The sequence below is a fragment of the Drosophila novamexicana genome, unplaced genomic scaffold (assembly GCF_003285875.2).
Source record: "Drosophila novamexicana strain 15010-1031.04,08,12 unplaced genomic scaffold, DnovRS2.1 tig00001453-arrow-arrow-pilon, whole genome shotgun sequence".
NCBI classification, from domain to species: domain Eukaryota; kingdom Metazoa; phylum Arthropoda; class Insecta; order Diptera; family Drosophilidae; genus Drosophila; species Drosophila novamexicana.
In genome coordinates, this window is record NW_020824860.1 from 409,073 (window position 1) to 432,272 (window position 23,200).

At 45.1% G+C, this 23,200-nt stretch overlaps 7 protein-coding genes across 7 annotated transcripts; 2 read left to right on the forward strand and 5 right to left on the reverse strand.

The window, feature by feature from the left end:
• Positions 1-821: 821 nt before the first annotated feature.
• LOC115767731 (ATP-binding cassette sub-family F member 2) lies at positions 822-5,134 on the reverse strand. Its single transcript, XM_030712041.1, has 5 exons — positions 4,854-5,134; positions 2,677-3,555; positions 2,089-2,594; positions 1,480-2,016; positions 822-1,329 (listed from the first exon to the last, which is right to left on the reverse strand). The coding sequence occupies exons 2-5, from the start codon at positions 3,344-3,346 to the stop codon at positions 1,195-1,197; spliced, it is 1,848 nt and encodes a 615-aa protein (XP_030567901.1). The 5' UTR covers positions 3,347-3,555; positions 4,854-5,134; the 3' UTR covers positions 822-1,194.
• Positions 5,135-5,558: 424 nt separating this feature from the next.
• LOC115767773 lies at positions 5,559-7,720 on the forward strand. Its single transcript, XM_030712098.1, has 3 exons — positions 5,559-5,600; positions 5,664-6,144; positions 6,206-7,720. Exons 2-3 carry the CDS (start codon positions 5,707-5,709, stop codon positions 7,490-7,492), a joined length of 1,725 nt encoding a protein of 574 aa, XP_030567958.1. The 5' UTR covers positions 5,559-5,600; positions 5,664-5,706; the 3' UTR covers positions 7,493-7,720.
• Positions 7,721-8,981: 1,261 nt separating this feature from the next.
• On the reverse strand, positions 8,982-11,448 carry LOC115767790. The gene has a single exon (XM_030712122.1). It carries the CDS (start codon positions 11,339-11,341, stop codon positions 9,578-9,580), a length of 1,764 nt encoding a protein of 587 aa, XP_030567982.1. The 5' UTR covers positions 11,342-11,448; the 3' UTR covers positions 8,982-9,577.
• A 592-nt stretch (positions 11,449-12,040) lies between these two features.
• On the reverse strand, positions 12,041-16,473 carry LOC115767791 (protein Flattop homolog). The gene is made up of 4 exons (XM_030712123.1): positions 16,356-16,473; positions 12,808-12,944; positions 12,441-12,744; positions 12,041-12,364 (listed from the first exon to the last, which is right to left on the reverse strand). The coding sequence occupies exons 1-4, from the start codon at positions 16,380-16,382 to the stop codon at positions 12,107-12,109; spliced, it is 726 nt and encodes a 241-aa protein (XP_030567983.1). The 5' UTR covers positions 16,383-16,473; the 3' UTR covers positions 12,041-12,106.
• Positions 16,474-17,650: 1,177 nt separating this feature from the next.
• Positions 17,651-18,532, reverse strand: LOC115767769 (T-cell acute lymphocytic leukemia protein 1 homolog). The gene is made up of 2 exons (XM_030712092.1): positions 18,412-18,532; positions 17,651-18,330 (listed from the first exon to the last, which is right to left on the reverse strand). Exon 2 carries the CDS (start codon positions 18,295-18,297, stop codon positions 17,770-17,772), a length of 528 nt encoding a protein of 175 aa, XP_030567952.1. The 5' UTR covers positions 18,298-18,330; positions 18,412-18,532; the 3' UTR covers positions 17,651-17,769.
• A 2,337-nt stretch (positions 18,533-20,869) lies between these two features.
• LOC115767785 (39S ribosomal protein L30, mitochondrial) lies at positions 20,870-21,554 on the forward strand. The gene is made up of 2 exons (XM_030712113.1): positions 20,870-21,060; positions 21,118-21,554. Exons 1-2 carry the CDS (start codon positions 20,933-20,935, stop codon positions 21,530-21,532), a joined length of 543 nt encoding a protein of 180 aa, XP_030567973.1. The 5' UTR covers positions 20,870-20,932; the 3' UTR covers positions 21,533-21,554.
• An 81-nt stretch (positions 21,555-21,635) lies between these two features.
• Positions 21,636-22,783, reverse strand: LOC115767783 (torsin-like protein). Its single transcript, XM_030712112.1, has 2 exons — positions 22,542-22,783; positions 21,636-22,488 (listed from the first exon to the last, which is right to left on the reverse strand). Exons 1-2 carry the CDS (start codon positions 22,753-22,755, stop codon positions 21,656-21,658), a joined length of 1,047 nt encoding a protein of 348 aa, XP_030567972.1. The 5' UTR covers positions 22,756-22,783; the 3' UTR covers positions 21,636-21,655.
• Positions 22,784-23,200: the final 417 nt, after the last annotated feature.

Sequence of the window (23,200 nt, forward strand, 5' to 3'; positions counted from 1 at the left end):
CATTTGCGTTGTCTATTTGTATTAGTTCCAATTGTTTATTTAATTTGTATTTTTCTTTTATTTCATATTTCGCATGTATTGTATATGTATATGTATGTATATTTTTTATTCAAACAATTTTTACGATACATATAAACCCTAAAATGTTCCATTTTTCTTTGTTAATATTTTATTATATCATTCGCTTGAGCCTAAAAAAAAAACGTATCGTTTCGTTTAGTTTTATAATTTGTTTTGTATATATAAAAAAAAAAAAAAACTTGCTGCGATTTTAAGTCTAGCACAACAAATATTTTCCAATTGTTTATAACCTATAAAATCTGTTATTTCATCAGTTTGTATTACATATATCGTTATTAAATATTTAGAATTTCTAAGCGGCGGCTGCTGCCTGTGTCTGGGGGCTGCGGCTATCAGCGGCTATGGGGGGCAAAGGGGCGTGGCCGGGCAGTAGCAGTAACATTTACTGGTCTTGCAATTTGTTAATTGTATATTTATGCATATCATACACACATATGTATATATATTTACTATATGTTTTTTTTTTCGTATTTTTGTATAGTTTTCGAGCGTTAAACAATTTGAAACCTAGCAAAGAATTTTATTTTGAAAATAAAAATTATATTATTTATTTTAAAAATAATAATAAGAAAATACAAAAAAAAAAAAAATAATAATTAAATAGCCAAAGCCACGTTTGCAACATTTTGTACAGTTTGTTGTGCACAACATGAATGTGTTACAGTGTGTGTGTGTGTTTGTATTTGTGAACAATATATTGAGAACGTGGCTTTAGCTCAAGATCACAAGCAGTTTTGTAGTTGTTGTTGTTGTTGTCGTTTTGTTGGTTGTTTTTTTTGACTCACATTTTATTTAATTTAAATCGACACAGAAAACGGAAAAAAATTCACCTATAAATTTGTGTGTTATTTTTGTTGTTTGTTTGTGTGTGTGTGTGTGTGTAGTTTATTGATGTTGAACAGTTTACATGACTTGACTATAGCGTAGTGTAAACTCAAAACTAATTTCGCACAACGCACACACGCATGCTTATGGAAGAAAGAGCGAGGCGCAGAACGAGCGAGCGAAAAAGTTAGAAAGAGGATCAACCTATGACTGTATTGAGTGTGAGTGTGTGTGTGTGTGCGTGTGTGTGTGTGTGAGTGTTGTGTTTGTTGTGTGCATGTGTGCAATCTATTTATTCGCCGCCTTGGCCTTCTTCTCATTCTCGGAGGTAATTTTATTCTTCAAGTGATCCTTGTAGTCCAAAATGCCGCCCTTCCATTTGGTCACCGTCTCCTTCTCGCACACCCAAATTTCCTCGGCCACCTGCAAAAGAATATATCAAAAGTTTAGAATTTTGATCTATCATTGAGTCGAGCTCGAAGAAGTGTTGAAAAAAACAATACATCGAACGAAGCGCGATTCATTCAAACGAAGTTCGATCTGTTCGAGGCATGTGCGAGCTGTTAAACTAACCTGATTGATCAGACGGAAATCGTGACTAACTAGCACCATGCCACCATCAAAATCGTTAATGGCATCCGCCAGTGCATCAATGGTCTCCATGTCCAAGTGATTGGTCGGTTCGTCAAGCAAGAGAAGATGCGGCACCTGCCAGGCCAGCCAGGCGAATACAACGCGACAACGTTGACCATCCGATAGCTGACGTATGGGGCACACCTGCTGTCGTCCGGTTAAACCATAACGTCCAATTATCTTACGCATCTCCTCCTTCTCCTTGACATCGGGAAAGGCGCGCATCATATACTCGAGCGGACTGGCATCCAGATCGAGCAGCTCGTGCAGATGCTGATGGTAGCGTGCAATACGCAAATGCGAATTTTTGCGTATCATGCCCGAGGTGGGCACCAGATCGCCATAAAGCAACTTCAACAAGGTCGATTTGCCAGCTCCGTTTGGCCCCACCAGAGCCAGACGCGTGTCCAGATCAATGCCAAACTCTAGGTTCTTGTAGATCCAAGGTGTCTCGTCGTTATATCGAAAGTTGACATTCTGTCAGCCAAAGGAGAAGATTTTAAGCATTATTTGGATGTGCCTTAAAAGCATTTGGGAGTGACAACTCACCTGAACCATAATCACGGGCGGCGGCACCTTGCCGCACGAGGGGAAATAGAAATTGAGGACCTTGTCGTCGGTTACCTTCTCGGTGAGACCTTGAGCGACCATTTTGGCAAGAGTCTTCTCCTTGGACTGCGCCTGCCTAGCCAGCTTGGCGGAACCGTGACCAAAGCGTGCAATATAGTTCTTCATGTGCGCTATCTGATCCTGCTCCCAATTGTATTGTTTCATTTGATTCTCCAGCAGCTCCATGCGTGTGCGCACAAAAGCCTCATAGTTGCCCGTGTAGTACTTTAGACGCTTGCCCGTCAAATGGATAATATTCGTGCAGACGCCATTGAGAAAGTCCTGCGAGTGCGAGATGAGCACCAGAATGCGCTTATACGTCTTCAGCTCCTCCTCCAGCCACACACAGGCATCCAGATCCAAATGGTTTGTCGGCTCGTCCAACAGCAGCAGATGCGGCTTCACAAACAGAGCGCGCGCCAAAGCGATTCGCATGCGCCAACCACCTATCAAACAGAAGCAACACGGATTAGCAAACAGTTTGTGTGTGAGAGAGAGAGAGAGAAAGAGAGAGAAACGAATGTGCACCTGAAAAGTCCTTGGCCTGCTTCTGTTGCATGGCCTTGTCGAAGCCGAGACCGTGTAGAATTCGCGCCGCTTTGGCCTCGGCCTGGTCGGCGGACATGTCATCGAGCCGCTCATAGATATCGATGAGCTGCTCCTGGGCATCATCCTCATCGCTCATGGCCAGCTCCTCGGCCAGTTTTTCCAGTTTGATGCGCTCCTCATCCACCTCCATGACGCACTGCAGTGCGCTCTTCGTGCTCGCCGGTATTTCGCGCGTCAAATGGAATATATCAATGTGCGGCGGTATGGGCACCTCCCGGCCGCCAAGCACCGCCAGCAGCGAAGATTTGCCGCAGCCGTTCAGTCCGATCAGACCGTAACGCCGCCCGCAATTCAGCTCAAGCATTGTGTCCTGCAGCAGCTCGGAGCCAAAGAACGTTATCGAAAAGTTGGCAATTTTCACATCACGCGATCGCGGATGCACGGCCAGCGAACCGGTGCAGGAACGCGCCTCTGCACTGATGCGCGCCTCCTCCTCCAGTTTGGCGCACAGTTTCTCCTCCTCGGTCATTTCACGGTCGAGGCCATTGGCTGTGCCGTTTGATTTCTTTGTGGATGGTATCTGTTGGATCTTCTTGTTGCGCGCATCCTTTTTGCGTTGCGCATCCCGTTTCTTAGCGTCCGATGGCATTTTGGCTCCCCTTTTACTTTTATCTTCTTCTCCTTCCTTATGCTGCTATTCTCTGTACGTTATGTGTTATACAACAATACTTTTGGGTATCCAAATCGAAATATGTATGTTTTGTTTTTGCCTAAAATATAAATATGATATTTATATAGTTCCTGTATGTGCACGCCTGCGCCTGTGTATGTACGTGTGTGTGTGTGTGTGTGTGAGTGCTGTAAATGACAAGAGAGGGAAAAAAAACAGTTAACATTTTTAGCAGAAAATACTAGATAAATACGTAAAATTAACATTAATAATGTTAACTCTCTGGGCAATATACGGAAGCTTTGCCTGCGCCCAATTCAGTTAGCGCTCATTCACCCATTTTTCGCGAGTAAGAGTGGATTGGGGACAAGTTATGAATGGCGCGTTTTTCAAATGAAGTACATTTCCTATATAGAGCTTTAAAATTCGTTTTTTTTTTTTTTGCTAAGCCGAAGACAATTGTGATACAGGTAATACAGGTATTTAACGAAGAAGAAAAGTTTAAAGCTGATGAGAGCAGCAGGATAATTAATTCTCGACATAAATACGTTACGAACTGCAGCTTTTTCACCCAAATTTCACGTTTTTGAAAAAACCTTCTGAGTGCTGAGTAAATTTAAAAAACGTGTGTAGTCGTGCCTTGGTTCAGGCAATCAGTTAGTTTTTAAATATATGTTTAGACAAGATAAACTATTTTTTGATTAGAAAGATCTTTACGAAATTGGAATTTCGACACGCTTGATAACTTTGTGCTTTTAGAAAGCACACTTCGGCTCTTCGCGGGGGAACACGAATTGTGCAGCGAAAGCCGCATCGAGACGAGGAAGCAGTATGAAAAGTGCCGCCGACACTGCTGATTTGTGATCACCTATACAAGCGCAAATATTGGCGTTTGCAACACTGTGTTCTATATCCAGTTTCAATAATATTGAAAAGAACATGTGAAGCGGGCAGCGGAAATTTACTGCGAAAGCAGACGCTGCTGTCTCCACAGCAGATGGCGCCACATGCGTGTTAGAAGCAACTGTTTCAATAAAACGCCAAATCGGTGAACAACGCGTTACTTTTCTTCTTTTTTTTTCAAAATACGTTTTAACAATTTGCGCCGCGTTGCCGACTTATGCTTTTTTTTCTCTTGTTGCTGAGCCACATTTCACCTACATTAGCGCATTTTTGAATGAATCACTTTTGGTTGATGGGAGACGCCGCGCGTTCGCTTTGTACGAATTGCACAAAGGAATTCCGCTGCAGCTGATAGACTGCAGTAGGTGGGAGCAGGACTGCAGTTCGATACGGGGAAAGGGGTGAAATTGCAACACATACACGCGTTAGACAACACACTTGCCCGACTGTTACAACACACACGCGCACTCACACATGCTTATAGACATTTATGTGCATATATATATATATATCTATATATATATGAATGTGTGTGCGCATTATTGAATTTTCCACGGCTGTTTAATATAGCACAACATCTCACCTTTAAATTTTGGATGATATAAAAAAAACTAAACGTGTCACGCACAAGAATCGAAACCAATTTGCATTTGTTGAGCTTTTTTAACGCTGGTCCGGGCTTCTGGGGGGCTGCTGCTAGACGACGGGCTGCTGCTTTACAACGGAACAGGAACACACCGAACACACACACACCAACAGCAGCTGCAAAAATTGCTGCTACTTTTCGCCTTTTACCGTTTTGGTCGCCGCACACGTGTTACGTTGAAATAATCGCAAGCCGCCTATCGATATGTATTGTCTTATATCGATGTATATTTTTATGAATGGTTTTAATAGAAATCTTAACTAAATAAATTTGAATACAAATTAAAAAGCCGTTTGATGAGTTAAAAACAATTGTAGGAAACGTTATACACATGTTTTAAGCACCAAAAAACAACGATAGTGAACATATCGATATATTCATGCTCATATGCTTAAATATATAAGCATTTATAAATAACCAAATGAGTGTTAAGTTACATAAACGCTAAATGTTATGGTTATAAAAGAAGTAATTTGAATATAGATAATTTAACGGAAAATTTTAAAATTGCGCAAAGGTGAGTGTTCTGCTTCTTATCACTTGATATTCACAATGAAATTGCGCATTTAGCTATCGCAAAGTCTATAGGTTAGAGTCGAGCATTTTGCAACACTCAATTTCTGAATTCAAAATGGTGCGCATCGCTTAAGACGTACAATTGGCTTTTGTGTACATTTATTGTTTGTGAGTTATTTCCTTTATGCAAGTGAGAAAAAAAAACGTGTGATTAGATTAACGTACTTAAAGGTGTGCTTATAAGTTAATTGAATTGCATTCGAAGCTGACAAAAATGCTGGAAACCAAGAGCATCTCTGCTTTGGCATTCAACGAGACGCCGCGCAAACGCAAACGAGAAACTGGCTGTGCCCCGTTGCCGCCACCCTTAAAAAGCGAAGTGGCAGCTGCTGTTGCAGCTAGTGCGTCGTCATGCTTCACCAACGCTGCATTTAGCTCAACGCCAAAGAAACTTGTCGGGCGTCGTCGTCTGCTCAAAGAGAATGAGAGCCTAAATCCGTTTATTAATCAGCCTGGACTGGAAATCAAATCTATTGCGGACTTATCGGTCGTGCAGCAGCAGAAGGAACAGCAACGACAGCAGCAGAAGCTACCAGTCAATCCCTTTGAGGTTGTGCGTCAGCCCTCCAAGAAAAAGAAGCGCGAGCACGCCTGCTTTGAGAATCCGGGCCTCAATCTTGAGCTACCCGAGCGCCAGTTCAATCCCTACGAGGTATGATTGCTTTAATTCCTTTCTCTATATATGCCCCATAACGGTCAACTTCCTGTTGCAGGTGGTACGTAGCGTTGCCACGCCCACCAAGTGCTTTGTCAACGAGGCGCTCAATTTGCGCGGCAGCGATGCGCCCGCCTCGCTGAATCCCTTTGAGATACATCGTCGCAGCGATATCTCGACTGCAGCTAGCAATCCGTCGGGCGTTGCCAATCCCGCACTGGCCGATGAGCCGCTGCCGACCAGCTTGAAAATCGGGCTACCATTCACGCCCACACTGGGCTGCCGCATTGATTTCCATGGCATGTCGCTGGCGCAGCTGACGCCCAGCAAGCTGCTGGCCGAAAAGCTGGTCTTCTCGCCCGTGCTACCGCCGGCTAAACAGTCGCTGGGTGCCATCAGCGAGGAGAGCAGCAGCATGGACATTGGCAAGGAACTGGATCGTTATCAGCTGGAGCTGGAGAACAGCATTAACGAGGCCAAGCTGCGCAAGAATGGCGTTGTGCTGGAGACAACACAGACGGATTTGGAGGTGGTGCTGGAGCAGAAACCGTCGCTAGAGTTGGAACAACGCGTTGTGTGCACGCGCAGACACACTCTGACCGAGATCATGGAGGCGCCGGAGGAGCCAGTGCAGCAGGAGCCTCAGCCGCCTCAGCTAGCAATTGTCGAACAGGCGCTGCCAGCCCAGCCGCCAGTTGTCGAGCAGGAGCCCAATCACACAACTGTCGAGCAGGAGCTTGAAAACGGCGATGTGGCATATGCTTCCGAATCCGAACCGGAGGAGGAGAATGATATTGAGCTGGACTTCAAGGCGCCGGCAAGGTTTGTGCGCGCCTATCGCCCGGCAGCAACAGTTGCCGGCAGCAAAGAATCGCTGCATTCGATAGCATCCAGCAAATCGGCCAAATCTGTGGACCTGCGTGCCAGCAGTGCGGGCCATGGCGTCAGAAACATGATACGCAAATCCATACGCAGGCTAATGCATCCCATGCAGCAGCCGCAGCAGCAGCAGCAGCAGCAGCAGGAACAGCCGATGGAGTCCGCGGAGAAGCCAGCAATGCAGCCGCACAACAATATCATGAGCAGCATACGGCACAGCCTGCGCCGACGGCCGCACAAGCCGCAGCCCGTGGAGGAGTACACCCAAGCGGACATCTCCATCGTGGATAGCAGCGAGCGGACAATGAAGCTGCGCTCCAGCATACCGCAAACCGAATATATGCGCATCGAGCAGCTGACCAACGAGAAGAAGCACACGCTGCGCAACAGCATTCGCCGATCCACGCGCGACGTGCTCCGTCATGTGTTCCACAAGAGCCAGGATGCCTATGCGACGGCCAAGTGAACGGCGGCATTTACCTGTGCCCAGGCATAAAACCTAAGCAAGTTCTTTAGCACCCAAAGATTGTCTACAATGCAACCGAACCGAAGTTTGGCTGCGTATTTTTTTTTTCTTATTATTTTATCTATTTTAAGCGTAAGTTTTAGCTGGCAGCTACGGCTGATAGTTCAGATATTTTTGGCTGTTTTCAGCATTGAATTTAGCTGCTTTTTAAGCTGACTATTAAATACCCTTGCAAGATTGAATAACCCTTGTCATCAGGTAGACATTACCTGGAAGAAATAGAACGTTGAACAAGCCGATTTTTTTCCAACTGGAATTTTGAAGAGCATTACATATGCTTGATTTAAAAGCCGAATGTCTATATACCGCCATATATATAGCACAATCTGAACTTATCTTGATCAACTATCAAATCTTTTTCTTTAATTTTTGTAAGATTTGAAATGTGCTTGAATTTTTTTTTAGCGCAACAAAAGAACAGATATTTTGTCGGAAAGTTTGAACTCGGCTTAAGAATATATATATTTTATTTATTAATCGGCATTACATTTGCCCAACTTAATTTTTGTATATGTTAATTTAACTATAAATTAATTTTGGAATTTATTTCTGAACTATTAGAAAAGATCTGCAAGGCATGCAAATATTTTGCCAGTTTTCTGGCCTGATACTTTTTTAATGAGTCCTCACATATATGTTGATCCTTGTCAGTTAACTCAACTTTTATAAAAATCGAAATTTTGGATTTGTTTTGCACATTTATTTATATAACTTTTTTTTATGTATATTGCACTTTTATACATTTGTTTTTTTTTTTTATATAAACGTTATATATGCACAATTTAAAACGAACTTTTACTTGAATGTGAGCAAATTATTGCTATGCTAGTTTTTGCTTCAAAAAAAAAAATTAATTTTAAATGTTTATTTATATATTAAAAGTGAGGTTATGTAACGGGAAAGAACGAATATATTCGGCATGCCGAAAATATTCTTGTCAATATGCGGCACAGAACTACTTTAAGACGAAAGATTTATATATATATAAATATCTATATATATATATATATATTGGTCCGACGGTTTTGCAGATATTTTATATATATATATCAAGATATCTTAAAAAAGTGACAGCAGTTTTCATAGGAAAACCAAATTTTTGTTAAATATTTCACATAGTTCTTTATAGATCGTTCCTATATATAATATATATTCTGTTCTCGACAAGATTTAGTACATATTTAGGGACTATGGTGAAACTTTGAAATGAGAAAAACTCTGAGAAAACCAGAAAAGCTTGAGATCTAAAAAACTTATTCGTCCTATGGAGCTATATGATAAAGTCATCCGATGTGGATGTGGATACGGGCCTGGATCATATGTAAGGAACAAAACGTCACGTTTGGTTAAGATATCTTGAAAAACATGCAACTTTCTGATATAAGAATTTAACTTTTGATCATTTCTATGCTTGCTATATGATATAGGGTTTCATTTGGGATCCTACGAAAACTTCCCCCAAGATTCGTTCTGAGGGACTATGAAGCGGACAGACTATATAGACTCGGCTGTTGATCAGGTATATATACATATGTACGCTATGGAGTCCTAGAACTGTCCTTCTATGCCTTACATATTCTTCTTCTAAAATAAGGTACCCTCTGCAAGGCTATAAATAGGTTTCTTTTAGTTTAAGGTCTTGGTCCTTTTCTGTGAGTGCCTACATTTTAGAAGACTATTTTATGAACCAAAGTCCTTATAACAATATACTTCAACATAACCTAACTTATGGACGCCATTTTGTTTTTGATTCTTTATGGTATTAGAAGATAAGAAGAACCCTAAGATCCTTATGAGGACTAGGCTCTAAAATCCTCATATCTTTCTGGAAAAGCTCAAATTATTCTATCTGATAAGATACCTTAGCATAACCTAACTTATGGACGCCATTTTGTTTTTTTTTTTTAGTTGGAAATGGAATTTGAAGATTCCCGCATCAATAAAAAAAAGAGTCTAGATGACAAACTGGGAGACGTTTATAAAAGAACCCGGAAGATCCTCGACAGGTGTTGGGAAGCCCCCGATCTACTTGTAGACGGTCTGCAGGAGCGGTCGCCGGCGCTGTTCGATCGGCTTGTAGGCGTGCTGATAGACGCTGGCCAGACGCCAGTGCTCCGGATAGCCGCCCTGCCCGGCGCCGCCGCCCTGGCTGCGAAATGGCGGCACCAGTGTATCGATGTCATAGTTCTTCTTTGCATATGGCTGGCGGGGGCGTGGCACGACCAGAACGCGACCAGCACCACCACCACCGCCGGCACCGCCACAGCCAGGTGAGATGCCCACAAAATCGCCGCTGGCATTCAGCCTGGGCATGCCGGCGCGAAAGGCCGCCTTGCTGGTCAGACAATGTCCATGACCATGATGAGCATGGCCATGACCATGATCACAGCTATGGGCGGCGGTGCAGCAGTTGGGCGCCGGCGCCACCTTATGGCAGAGGCGTCGCGCCGGCCGGCGCAGCAGCTGATCCCGCTTGCAGCCGGAGGCGGGACCCGGTTGGCAGCCATGCGGCGAGTCGGTGTCCGGGCCGAGGTACTTTTCGCGCAGCGCCTGGTACGCCTGGTCGCCCAGCAGTGGCGTCGACTGATACTGTTTGGCCAGCCGATTGGCGGGCAGGCCAAAGCTAACACCTCCGCCTGTTCCTCCTCCTCCTCCACCAAAAGCCGGAGCGCGCCGGCAATGCGAGGCGCTGGAATCGCGCGAAACGCTGCGCGCTCGTGTTGGCGGCGAATAGTCACAGGCGCAGTTCTCCTCGCGCTCGATGGCGCGTCCCGCAAAGTCGGATTTGCGGCGCAGCAGATCCTTGTCAAAGAAATCCGGCTCGCCCAGGGTGCTGGTAAAGACGCCCGCCGAGCGACCCAGCTCCGCGCCAGCGGGCGGATCGTCGCGTGGTGTCTTCACGCACGTGAACACAGCCGGTCCGGCGGAGTCATTGGAGCCGTCTATGTGCCTGGCCAGACGCGGCTCATCCTCCGGATTGATGGGCTTAAAGTCCCAGCCAATGGCCAGATCCATGGCGCCCATTTTCTTGGCGGGCGCCGAGCCAATGCCGCGATAATTGTCACCGGCCAATGCCTTGGGCAGGACGCCGCCCGTCTTCGGCCGGAACACCTTCATCTTGGTGCAGTGCGTCGGTCCCGCATTGTGCGTCTTAATGCCCACGCCCGTCGCAATCGGATCAATGTCTAGCGCGAGCCCGCCATGGGCGCCGCCTATCTGTGCCCGGCGATACGCCAGATCCGCAACGCAATCGGGCAGCGGCTGGTGATCCAGATTGTCCTGGTGCATGCGCTTGGCCAGCTCGAAGTTGGCATAGGCCGGCACCACCGGCGAGGGGCAGCGTTCGTTCGGCTTCGCTGTGATCGAGTGCAGCGGCATTTTCCGGGCTGGCTCCGCTTCCGCCGGCGCCTGGACACTGGGCAGCGAGATTAGATCCTTGCCGGGCACAAATTCCAACTCGGACGCGCTGTGGCTGTTGCTGCCGTTCAGCTGACCCGTGTACTTGGCCTGCGCGGCGGCTAGCACCGGAAATTGTCGTCCCGCCGCCGAGGTGACCGCACGTGACGTCTCCGCCCGCGTCGCCGGATATTTGTCCTCCTGCTCCGTCAAATACAGCCGGCTCAGTGGCAGCAGCTCCCGTTCCAGGTCATGCTGCGGCGCGCGATTCTTCTCCTCCAGCAGCTGCTGGTGTGTTGGCAATCGGTACTCCGGCTCCGTTAAATCGCCCGGTGTATAGCTCAGATCCGGCAACTTGTAATTCCCGCTACGGGCGACAGCTGCTTGCGACATGGTCCAAGAGATTCAGGATTCAAGTCTCAATTAGTGTGTTCTTTGTTGTGATTGAAAATGGGATTGAAGATGCCGCATGATTGATGATGATTAATGAGGATTGATGATGATTGATAGTGATTGATGGTGATTGATTATGATTGGGTGCTACGTGCTCTGTGCAGTGCTTGTCTATATATAAAACTGATTGACGGGCTGATTGATTGACAAATTGAATGATTGACCTGCTGATTGACTGCCTAGCCGACTGATTGACTTATTTTCTTGATTGACAAACTGACACGTTATCTGACTAGTCGACAGATTGATACGAATTGACTGCCTGACTGAATGACTGTGGCTGAGTGATTGACTGATTGTTTCGCTGAGCGATTGACTTACTGCCTGTCTGACTGATTGGTCGACTGAGCGACTGATTGGCTAACGGATTGAATGATTGACTGTCCGTCTGACCGGTTTGCAGGCTGATTGACTGGTTGAATAGCTGCCAGGCTGATTGATTAACTGGCTGGCTGATAGGCTGTTGGGTTCGTTGACTAATTGATTGATTGATTGACTGACTAGCTGACTGAATTACTTCCCAAGTGCTTTATTGACTGACCGACAGAGTTGGCAGCTGTTGGAAACCGGGCAATATCCAATGGAAGATCTGTTTGAGAATCGATAGACGATTGGAATAACAGAACTGTACAGCCAGGCTATGGGTGCAATGGATTTATTGAAAGGTCTTTCGCCCGAAACTGTTATTCAACCAATTAAAGAGCATTACTTGGATGTTGGCTTTGATTTGGTTGGCGCTTTGGTGGTTGACTTGGCCGTCGACTTGGTTTGACTTAAAGTTACGGCCGGTGCCTTGGCCGCATCCTTTGTGATCTGTTTCGCTTTGGTCTTATCGGAGGTCGGCTCCTCTTGCGCAACAGTGCCCCGACGATTGTACTCGAAGGCGGTGACCGGACGCTTGCGCAGCTTCTTTCGAAACCGTGACGAGGCGTCACCGACGCGTGGTATCAGTTTCTCATTGGGCTGTGGGTGTGTGTGTGGATGGTGCAGGTGGTTCAGGTCAATCATCATGATTGATTGATTGATTCGATTTACTCACCCTCGGCTGGCACTTGGTACGCTTGCACTTGAGATGCAGCTCGTTGATGGCCAGCATCTGCTTGAGGCCCTCACACTTGGTCTGGCACGTGGGACGCTGCCAGGCCGGATCGTCCTTTCTGCCCAGCGTGTTCTGCAGATCACACGGATGCGGTCGCTCGCGCTGGCAACAGCACAGATCGCGCGGATATTTCCAATACTTGTGCCTGCCGCTCAGGCAGCGATTGTACAAGCTGGCAAAGCTGCGCGTGATACGCAACGGCAGGTGATATGTGCCCCGATATTGGCCCAGAAAGTTGCCCTCACTGTGGGCATAGATTAGTGTGAGTGTGTGTGTGTGTGTGTGGATGCAGCTGGTTGGGACTTACCGGGCGGCTGTGGCCAGCAGATGTCCGTTCTTCTCGGCAACGGGCTTCGAGTTGCCCTTCAGGCTGCGTGGACGGGGCGCAAAGAAGCGCGGATATTCCCAATTGCTGACGCTCTTCGCGCGAAAGCCGCGCTCGTACTGCACAGACAGAGACGGACAGATAGTTAGAGGGAGGGAGAGCGAGAGGAAGAGAGTTAAGCTAGGTGGGCCAGTTGGCCACCTGTTTCGATTGCCAACTAAAACTGTTATTTATGGCCGCTAAGCAAACCAATTGATAAAAAGCCAAGCCCATAAAAAAATGAAGCAGCAGCCGAACCCAACCCTCCGAGCAACCCCCAATGCGACGATTACACGGCGTAATCGTAATCTCCGTGCTGCAACATGTGTAAAAAAGGCATTTTGTCTAATGCCACTTAATGCCTTGTTTGTGTTTGCCTTTTTAAACAGACGCCAAACAGAAACAACAAGCCTAATCAGACGACATGAGTTGCGCGAACAAATACACGACTGCAATATACCCTAGATATCTATTTCACTTAGATGATAAATGCATTTAATTACAGGTTTTAAAAGTTAAAACTGATTTCGGTTTGATTTTTAGCATCATTTTTAAAATTGTCCCTGCTCGGGCGCCAAGCGAAAATTATTGATCTAATGTTTCCTTCGTCTATAAATTTAAGAATATTCGTTAAGCAATTTTCATAAATCAAGTCGTACGGAAATAATAGGGAATTCTAGTCTAATGAAATAATTGGAATAGTCCTCGATTCCCCATTTCTCAGCCAAAAGTTGATTACACTAGAAAACCAAGTACAGTTGTGCATATTGGGTTACACTGAGAAACTGAAGGAATCATATGTTAATAATAGTATTATTAGGAATCCAATAAGAAGAAATCGAAGTGCTTGGCTAAATGTGTTATCTAATTAGTTAGGAATTCAGAAAGTAGCTCTGATAACTTTTTATGTGCAGATCGTTTACTAAACACGGCTGTCAATCTACCCCGTTTAACTCTGGCCCTAGGGTATCTACCGGAACCGGAACTGGAACTGGCAATTGCTGGCAGACGTTAAGTCCTTTGCTCGCCTTCAGCCATGGATCAAAGTCATGTGGAATCATTTATCAGCAGAGCTTTCGGTGAGCAGCTGTTGCTGCTGCTGCATCGAGCAAGTGCAGCAGCCGGTTCGGAGTTGGCTCTTGCCGGAGCTTCCCACGCGCACGTCAGTTCAATTAAATGCAAATTGCGGCTGGTAATACAATACGCCAGGCCACGCCCCGACGCCGCGACGCCCACACGACCACAGCACGTGGCAGAGTTGTCAACACTTGATGAAGAGGCTGTGAGCAATGTGCTCCGGCTTGATTGAGTGCGTGCGAACCGGGCGCAGCACGTCGTACGCTATGCAGATGCCGTGACCATGGGGGAAAACTGGGCGGAGGAGTGGGCCTGTTGTTGTGAGGCGTTGCTATTGTAATTAAATTTGCACGGCAATTACACAACAGGCCGGGACCGGGCTGGATTGCGGCTCATCGATCCCGGAGCTACTTGACCAAGCGTAAAATACAAATTGATTTTAAACTCAATTAGCAACAAAGGCCGCCGAGGCGTTCAACCAAAGCTGGCTCGACAATGCCAGACAGATAACGGGACAATTGCGAACCAGCCCGCCCCCCACCCACCCCCCGTGCAGCCTTAAGCCGGACAAACCCTTAGCCGTGGCGATGATTTTTATGTCAACCCTCTGGGGTGCAATTTATCACATGCTGCTGGATTAGACAGTCAAAAAGCTACCGGAGCTGCACGTGCAGCGGCGACTGGTGCACCAGCTACCCCGCAACCCGCACACTCACCTCACCCTGCCCCACCCCTCGTCAAACACTTACGAGGCGTGTCTGTTGTTGTCGAGAGCCGGATAGATGGGCAACACTTAAGCTAATTTCACGCACTGCTCAACCGAGTTTTCACTTTGCCATTTTCTTCACTTTGCCAGTTTTCCAATCAATTTTGCCGCGAACAGCTCGTCCAAAACAGCTGTCCACATGTAATTGCAATTGAAATGCCATTAAATGCAACCAGGGCAAGGGCAGTGTTCCTCATCAAAAAATAAATAAGGAAGCGATACTCAACACTGGTTTGACCGCCTGCAGTGCCCGCTTGGACTGTGCGCGAAACGTTAAATTCCGTTGGACTAAGTTTCGCGTCTTGTTTATGGCAAGCGCCAGAATAATATGTAATGCCAAAATAACTGTATGCATGTGTTGTTGCATGGCAATCGGTTGGGCCTCAATAACGGTATTCGTTACCTACCGTTACCAAGTAAATAAAACTCGACTGTCGCTATTTGGCAAACTTGCTGAAGGCTCGTGCTCAGGGCAGTCGATCAGAGGGGGGAGGGGGTGAGTGTGTGGATTGAATTGGTAACGGAAGCATAGGTGACAAGAAACGGCAAATGGTGGAGAGGGGAGAATATGCAAAAGCTGCGTACGTGTCACACACACACACACGCACACAGGCACAGCGCAGCTGACAGGCGACGAAGGCGTCGAAAACTGAAAACTAATGCAATTAGAAATGTGTTAAATGGCAATTAAACTATATGGAGAGCGCATGTAACTAAAGGTGTTTTCAAAATCGCATAGAAGTTATATAATAACTTCTTTATTTAAGCTTAGGTTATTTTAAACCTTAATCGGGTCAGTTATCAATGGGCCTCTGCGAATTGTTGACCTTTTCTTGATGCGGTATGCGGTTATTTTTATCGCCTGTCTTGCTGTGCCCTTTATTTGTAGAGCCTGGTACTCAGACAAGAGACAAGTTGGGGCCCTATTGGTATTTTAACGGTTGTTCGGGCTAAACATAGCCCAGATTGGGGCCACGCTGGGCCGGTTGCCATGTTTATATTACAGTTGTTGGCCTTGTGAATGTTTAGCAAACTCCTATAAAGTGGATTTTATATAGGCCTACAATGTTGTATCTCTTGTATATCCAAAAGTTTCAACTATTAAACATTAAGCAACAAATTCCTTTACAGATTGGTTAAAAAGTCCTCTAATACAGGGTATAGACTCGTCGTGCACATAAGCTACTCTACATTTTCGATATGTTTCAATTGTACTAATCAATCAGTTGAGTTGCACGCTTCCATAACAGGCTATAGGGGTTTTACGGGGTATATACAAGTCGTGCACACAAGCAGCTCTGCTGTTCGAAAACTTGGAATATATATGGATCGTGCCAAGCGATTGCCGCCCATTCGATTTCATGAAATTTCTCTGACCAAAAGGCTTCTTTGACAACTGACAGCTGCCTTACAGGGTATAGACTAGTCGTGCACATAGATAGCTCGACTGTTTGACAACAACTTGGAATACTTTTGTCTCGTACCAAGCGATTTTCTGTTACCGCTCGCCAAAACAACGATGGCGCCTTCAATTGGGTCGCCGCAGCGCTGCCAGACAGCGGCAAAAGTGCACAGGTGGCAACGCGGTCGCAGCGATGCAACCGCAGCATCCGTTTTGTTGTTCAATTGCAATTTTTTGTAGGCTCACCTGCATGGCGCTGAAGTTGAACGACATTTGTACATAGAATTTCGAATTTTGACAAAGGATTACAAAAAATAAATTATTCAATGGCTCAATTTAGAAACTATTTCAACGGAAAATAAAATTCATGTGTATTGAGAACTATTTCGAAGCACCTCACATACACGCACGCGCACGCACACACAAAGACGGGCAGGCACAGGCACACGCACACACACACAGACAGACTGACATGCAGACGCACACGCACACACACACATAGACACACGTAACGGGCAACACCCACATTGATTCAAAGTAATTTTGGCGTTCCTTGGGGGCGTGGCTTGCAGTGCGCACAGCAGCCAAAGGAGAGAGCGAGAAAGAGAGAGAGAGACACAATAAGCTTATGTTGGGAGACGGAGAGGCTGTGGGGAGCGGGGTGGGGGGAATTGGGGCGTTTGAGCCGCAGCTGGCTGCTTGTTTGCAGACAGCAAAGCAAATGAAAAACTTGGCAACGCCAGCTGAGACATTCAGTCCGCAAAATAACAAATAAAACGGCACAAATGTGCCAAGCTGATGGACTAGCGAATACCCTGTAAAAGTAATACAAGCAATAAAACGTTGGAAATTATAGAAATAGAAATTATAAATCAGTATATTGCTAAAATTGTGAATGACTGTATTCGGGATACCCTGTAGCAAGAGCTAAGGCTGTAAATCATTTATGAAAGCAACTATAACAATTAGAAATGCTTTTGGTTTTTTATTTAAATTTGTTTTCGTTTTTTAACTTTTTTAAATGTCAACATAAACTAGACTAAGGGCAAAGGCAAATAGATAAAGAAGAGAGCGATTTCTTATGACCCCATAACAACTTTATGGCGCGGATTATGTTAAAGATTAAATATATATTTTAGATACATATAATATATAGAAGATATGTGATATAAAATTTCCCAGCTATAGATCTAATAATCGGGAAGATTGAGTCTTTCTTAACAGAGGGAATCCCTTTAGCTCACAAGCAGATTTTGATTACAGGGTATGCGTGGGTTAGCAGGTGCTTCTATACAGAAATTTTGAATATGTCTATATATTTATCTATTACTGGCAAAAGATCGAATTAAGTAGGAGATTTAGAAGATTGGGAAATTTTCAACAGGAAACATTTTGATTACAGGGTATCCAGGCGCTTATAAACAGAAATAACTCAGAGTTAGGCTGTACAATATATACATAATTATATAAATATGCATTAATATTTATTCTTGGACTTGGATATAAACAAATATCACGTATTAGATGCTAGTCAAAAAAAAATAATGTACATATTACCTAAGACTAGAATATATATTTAAGTTAAGGGTTAGTTTTTTTAGGAAGTGTTGAGAAACATGGCGCCTGGCAACTGGCTGCAGCTGGAGGCGTTGGCGGCGTCTCAGGGTGTCTCCAGCACATGGTTCAGATACGCTATATAGCAGATGGCCAGCTTGAGGATCTCGATCTTGGACAGCTTCTTGTCCGGCGGCAGCGTTGGCAGCAGCTTGCGCAGCTCCGCAAAGGACACATTGAACGCCTCCACACGTATCCTTTCCCGTGTCGCGTGCGCCGTTCGATATTTGAGCGTGGCGCGTCGTCGCCGTCGGCGCTCCTCGCGCGACAGCCCCACCAGCTCGGATGGATCCAGGTGAGCGATGGGCGTGGTGCGACGTCGGGGCGCCGGCGTTGGCGGCGGCGGCGGCGCCGGCTGTGCGGCCGTCTCGCAGGCAATGCGCGCCTGATACCGCTGATCCATGTCCAGCGTTGTGCTCGCCGCATAATCCTCGCCAGCGGCATGGCCATGCCCATGTCCGTTCGTTAGCGCATTGTTCGCCGCCGCCAGTTCGTCATCCGGCTCCATATAGTAGCGGCTGAGTGCGATGCTTTGCGGCGGCCCCGGTGCCAGATGTGTCATGTCGTACACCATATTGTGCTGCTCCTGCTTCGCCTATGCTGGCCACTGTTTGGGATTAGACAAAGATTCGCTCTGGTTAGCACCATGGTCGCAAGTCTCAGAAGAAGAAAAGGTTCGCTGCCTCACGGTTCTGCTTCTGTCTTTCCCCTTTGCCCCATCCCTTGTTTGGGAAATCCATAGCGCAAGGCTCTATCTTATTATGGAAAAAGGGTTTTCCATTTTTGGGAAAAGTATCAAAAAACTGACATATTTCTAATCTTTTTTTACTATGCAAGAACCTACACGACAAGTTGTGTTTGTCTAGCTCTTCAAATCTTCGAATTATGCTTAAACAACAATCTATCGAAATCGATACTTATCGAAAATTATCGATATTATGCAAATTGGAGAAGGAGAAGCTAGATATCGTGCAAAAATATGATAAGCTCGTATATATATATATTGCATATTCCATATTTCTTATTACAAAAGGAACTGGAAAGGAAAGGATTGTCATCCTTTCTCACCTGTCTAGAGCCGCAAAAGGCCTTTGAGGCATACTGGGAAACAGTTGAGGAACAGTCGGAATCTTCGAGCATGAGCAAAAAGTGGATTATCATAGGCTGCCTTGAGGAAAGGCGAGAAAGAATGTAAATTTCGACCCATCACCAAAATGCCAGCTATTTGATTTAGTGCTACGATCCGGCCGGAATGACAGACCTATGCCATATCACAAAAAAAAAACCTTCAATATAGCCTTAAGATGATATAGAGCGCCGATCCGCCCGAAAAGACGAACGTATGTTTCAGCTTTCAGGTTTCTTGGTCTCATCAAGTTGGCTTTGAGACTAGTTTGCGGAGATATAGTGCTCCGATCCGGGCCGAAAAATGGACCTATATATACAATAAAGCTGTAGGAAAGCTTTAAGTTGATAAAGTGCTCCGATCCCCCTAGAAAGAGGGACCTGTGCTTTAGGTTTCTTGAGTAAGAGATTAGTTTGGGCAGATATAGTGCTCCGATCCGGGCCAGAAAGACTTGTTTCCACGTTTGTTCAAAATAGCTTTAAGATATGTAAGAGTCTAGTTTGCGGAGATATAGTGCTCCGATCCGGGCAGCTAAATGGATCTATGCTATATCTTGTTTCCACTTTTTAGATTCGATTTCATAACTTATATATCTTTGGGACAAAATCGTGACCAATTTTATATATATATATATATATGTCTATATATTATTAAGGATATTGTGATTCGGTTTCTGGTAAATAGTTAAATGGATGAACAGTCTGAAGATGTCCTTGATTGCAGTTTATCGTACGCCCCCGCACCTGCCACGCCCCTAAGGCAGCACATTTATAGTAAACAGCTTGTATGCGAGTTGCATTATTTATGGATGGAACAAAAAGGGTGCGCGGGCCCTGTCGAACCCTTTTTGTTTGTCTACCGCCCGCCCGCGCCCGAGGGTCACGTGTCCTGTTTGCATTTTAATATTGTTTTTATTGTGCTTATCGCATTTGTTGCTATTGTTCTGGTTGGGTTTATTCGCAACATATTTTCACACCTACACAAATAGCTGAACAATCGTCACGTTTGGCATTTATTTTGGCCCGCGGGAGTTGACAAATTCGAACCCTTATGTGATTTGCGGTTTAATGGGCTTTGCTTCAACTCAAAACTCGCACATAAAGGGCTGCGGCAAATTTGACATAATTATTCTGCAATTCTCCAGAGATAACATTCACGCACATTTTGAAAAAAAAAAATTAACAACAAAAAAAAATGTATCACAAGTTCCTTATTTGGTTTAGTTTACTTACAAGAATCGCAATCACACGATTTACTTGAGATATCGAATTATGTAGTCCTGCACGCGGAAAGCTTTGCCGCCGAACTGTGTCCATGTTGGGATGTTGCAGCATCATTTATAGCGCGGCGAGTCAAGGATTTGCAACCCCCGGACTGCGTGAAGAAGCGCAGCCAATGGCAGCACAGCATCCCGACAGAGCCAAGGGCCAATCAGAATAACAAAATGGCGTCGATTATGCTAATAGTGGTAGGCAGTTACCGCCCCTAAGAAAAGGATGCCAACCAATTTGCATAAGAATTTTTGTACAAATTAGGCATAAACAAATAATAAACACATCTAGCAGTGAGTCATTAGGAAACGCAAACACGAATAGCATAAAAAAAATACCAAACGAGTCGTTTATTTTTCAAGAAAGTATTAATTTCTATTAAATTAGAGGCTCAAGCTTAGGGAACAGTTTTGATCATAGTTGAACTTTTTAAAAAACTGTTGGTGGCGGCAATGAGTCCAATTTGCGCCTTTTACAATACTAGAAGCAGTAAATTCATTATCGATAGTCTGCACTATCGACTGCATTTGTGTGAATAAAGAAATGCAATTGTTACTAAGAAATACTCAAATCGTGTTCAGAATTAATTTCTGTTAAGCTAGAGTGTCTTGCTCATGGAACGATTTTGCTTAAAGTTGTAATTGTGTATTTTACAGCACCTTCACCAGCAATTTGACTATCGATAGCGCGCAAAATCGTTTGCTTTTGTGTGAATGGCAAAACAGCGTTGCAGCCCTGGCACGCTTTCATAACCAACCCAGCTGCTAATTTGGCTGTTTCATTTATTTAATTGTTAATATTTGTGAAATAAAATGAACTCCCTTAGGCTATTGACGCCGCTGCAGCTAAACCTGACACTGGCGCGCAGCTATGGCAAACACAATAAAAAGTTCCTGTACAAAGATGGCAAGAAATACGAGAATATTATTTACTATCCCAGGTGAGTGCAGACCCGGCACATTACGATTTCCCCAAAAGTAAAGCACACAACTTGCAGGACGCCCGACCATCAGGATCCGCCAGTGGAGCCGGCCAAGCTGTTTCGGGTGCAGCGCATAAAGCCCGTTAAGGGTAATCCGTTCTGGGAGAAGCGCCTGCTCAAAGATCTGGGCCTGGATGGCAAACAGAGCGATTTTACCGTGGTGAAGAACATACCCGAAAACAATGCACGCCTATGGAAAATAAAGCATCTGATAAAAGTGACACCCATAACATTTCCATATGGCGAGCCCACGGCACAGGACATCAAGCACACGATACTCAAGGAGAACGGCGAGTGCCTGGTGACCAAGGACATCGGACCTGTTGAGGTGCGCGATGCTGCCCGGGAAGCTTTCGACCAGCAGCCCAAACGCCTGGATACGGAGCTGCTGCGAAAAGATTCACGACTCAAATGGCTGAATCCCTGGTAGAAAACTAAGATTCATTCAGTTTTAATGTAAAATAGAATCGTTCATATATATATATATATACACAAACAAATGAAACGTATATAAGGCCAAATGAGAGCTTATCACATGGATGACGGCTGCAGATTAAGGTACCCTCAGCTCGTTGACTACCATTGCGACTTTCTTCTCAATCGTCTTGCAACCGGATGTCGCAAACATGCTATACTTGGGATCATAGTTAACAGCACTATTGACAACAGTATTGATATCTTGCTGCTTTGGCCGGATGTGCCAGCGCTGGAACTCGGCCTCCACGCACTGGACAATGTGCGCCTTTTCAAGCGCCAAAAATGGTATATAATGATCGATGACGTGTGCCTCGATCATGTTGGTCTTTTTGAGGCCGCCCTCCATATTGTAGGCAGACATTTTCAGCATTTCCTCAAAGTCAGATAGACGTGTATCTTCACGCTGTGTACCCTTTTTCATAAGCTCGGCCAAATGATCGGAGATGCGCACACCTGCCGTATTGGATAGAAATATAAATATGGCTTTGGTATAGTCGGTGCCCTTCACATTGGCCGCATAGTCCACCAGCGAGGTGAGCGTATCGAAGACACCAATTGGCATCTTGTCCACCTCATCGAATATGAACAGGGAGCGTGGACAATCCTGTATAAATTCACGCACCTCACGATTAATGCGCTCCTTATACTCATTGATACGGCCGGGATGCGCAAAATCCGCACGACCCAAATACTTGTGCACATATTTACTTTTGGCACCCTCCATGTAAAGCGCTTGCGCTATTTGATCAGCAACAAAGCTCTTGCCCGTGCCGGGCGTTCCATGAAAGCTCATGACCAGCGGCTTGCGGGATGGACTATCCGATTTTAGATGCGCAACAAGCGCGGGCATAACATGTTGCTGCACCATATGCTGTCCAAATAGTGTTTGCGACAGTGACTCGTATAGCTCTGCAAAGTGGCAGCGTTAAGAGGTGTTCAATACAGGTGATCAACTAACTTACTTGTCATGTTGCCCGGAATGCTACGGTCGTCGCAGCACTCATAGAGCCGACAATAGGTTTGACTTTTGAAATAGCCAAAACCTATGGCGCCCACGCCGGCAGCAATGCCGATCGATATGGGCTCTATGCAGTTGACTATACTAATGCTATTTATAACAACAATAAGCAATAAAAATCGAAATTTAATTATTTTAAATGCATTTGTAAACGGCATTTTACACTTTGTCCTATTGTCTAAATCCGCCAGTTGTCGGGGCATTGCTAAAAGTATCGATGTTTCGACAAGTGCAAACTATTCTAGCGCAATTTTCCAAAAAAAAAATATCGATACTCGAAGCCTTCGCTACGCAACTAGTGTTACAAATGCGCTATTTATTTTCAAGCTACATTTGGCTATTTTTATGGATCGTCAGCTGGTAACATCCGGTGGCATCTCAATGACTAGCGCAATCAATCTTTTCTATCGCCAGTTTGTGCCATTTAAGCTATTTTTAAGACTGCATTCAGTTTCATTTTTAAAGCGGCAGTTGGTAACACCGAACGCAAGCTTTTTCAAATTCGATAATAGTTAATTCTATTAAAATTTGTAATAATCAGAATAATTGCAAACTGACTATATTGTCAGCGCGGCAAAGTGTTTATTCGGCATTTCAGTTTAT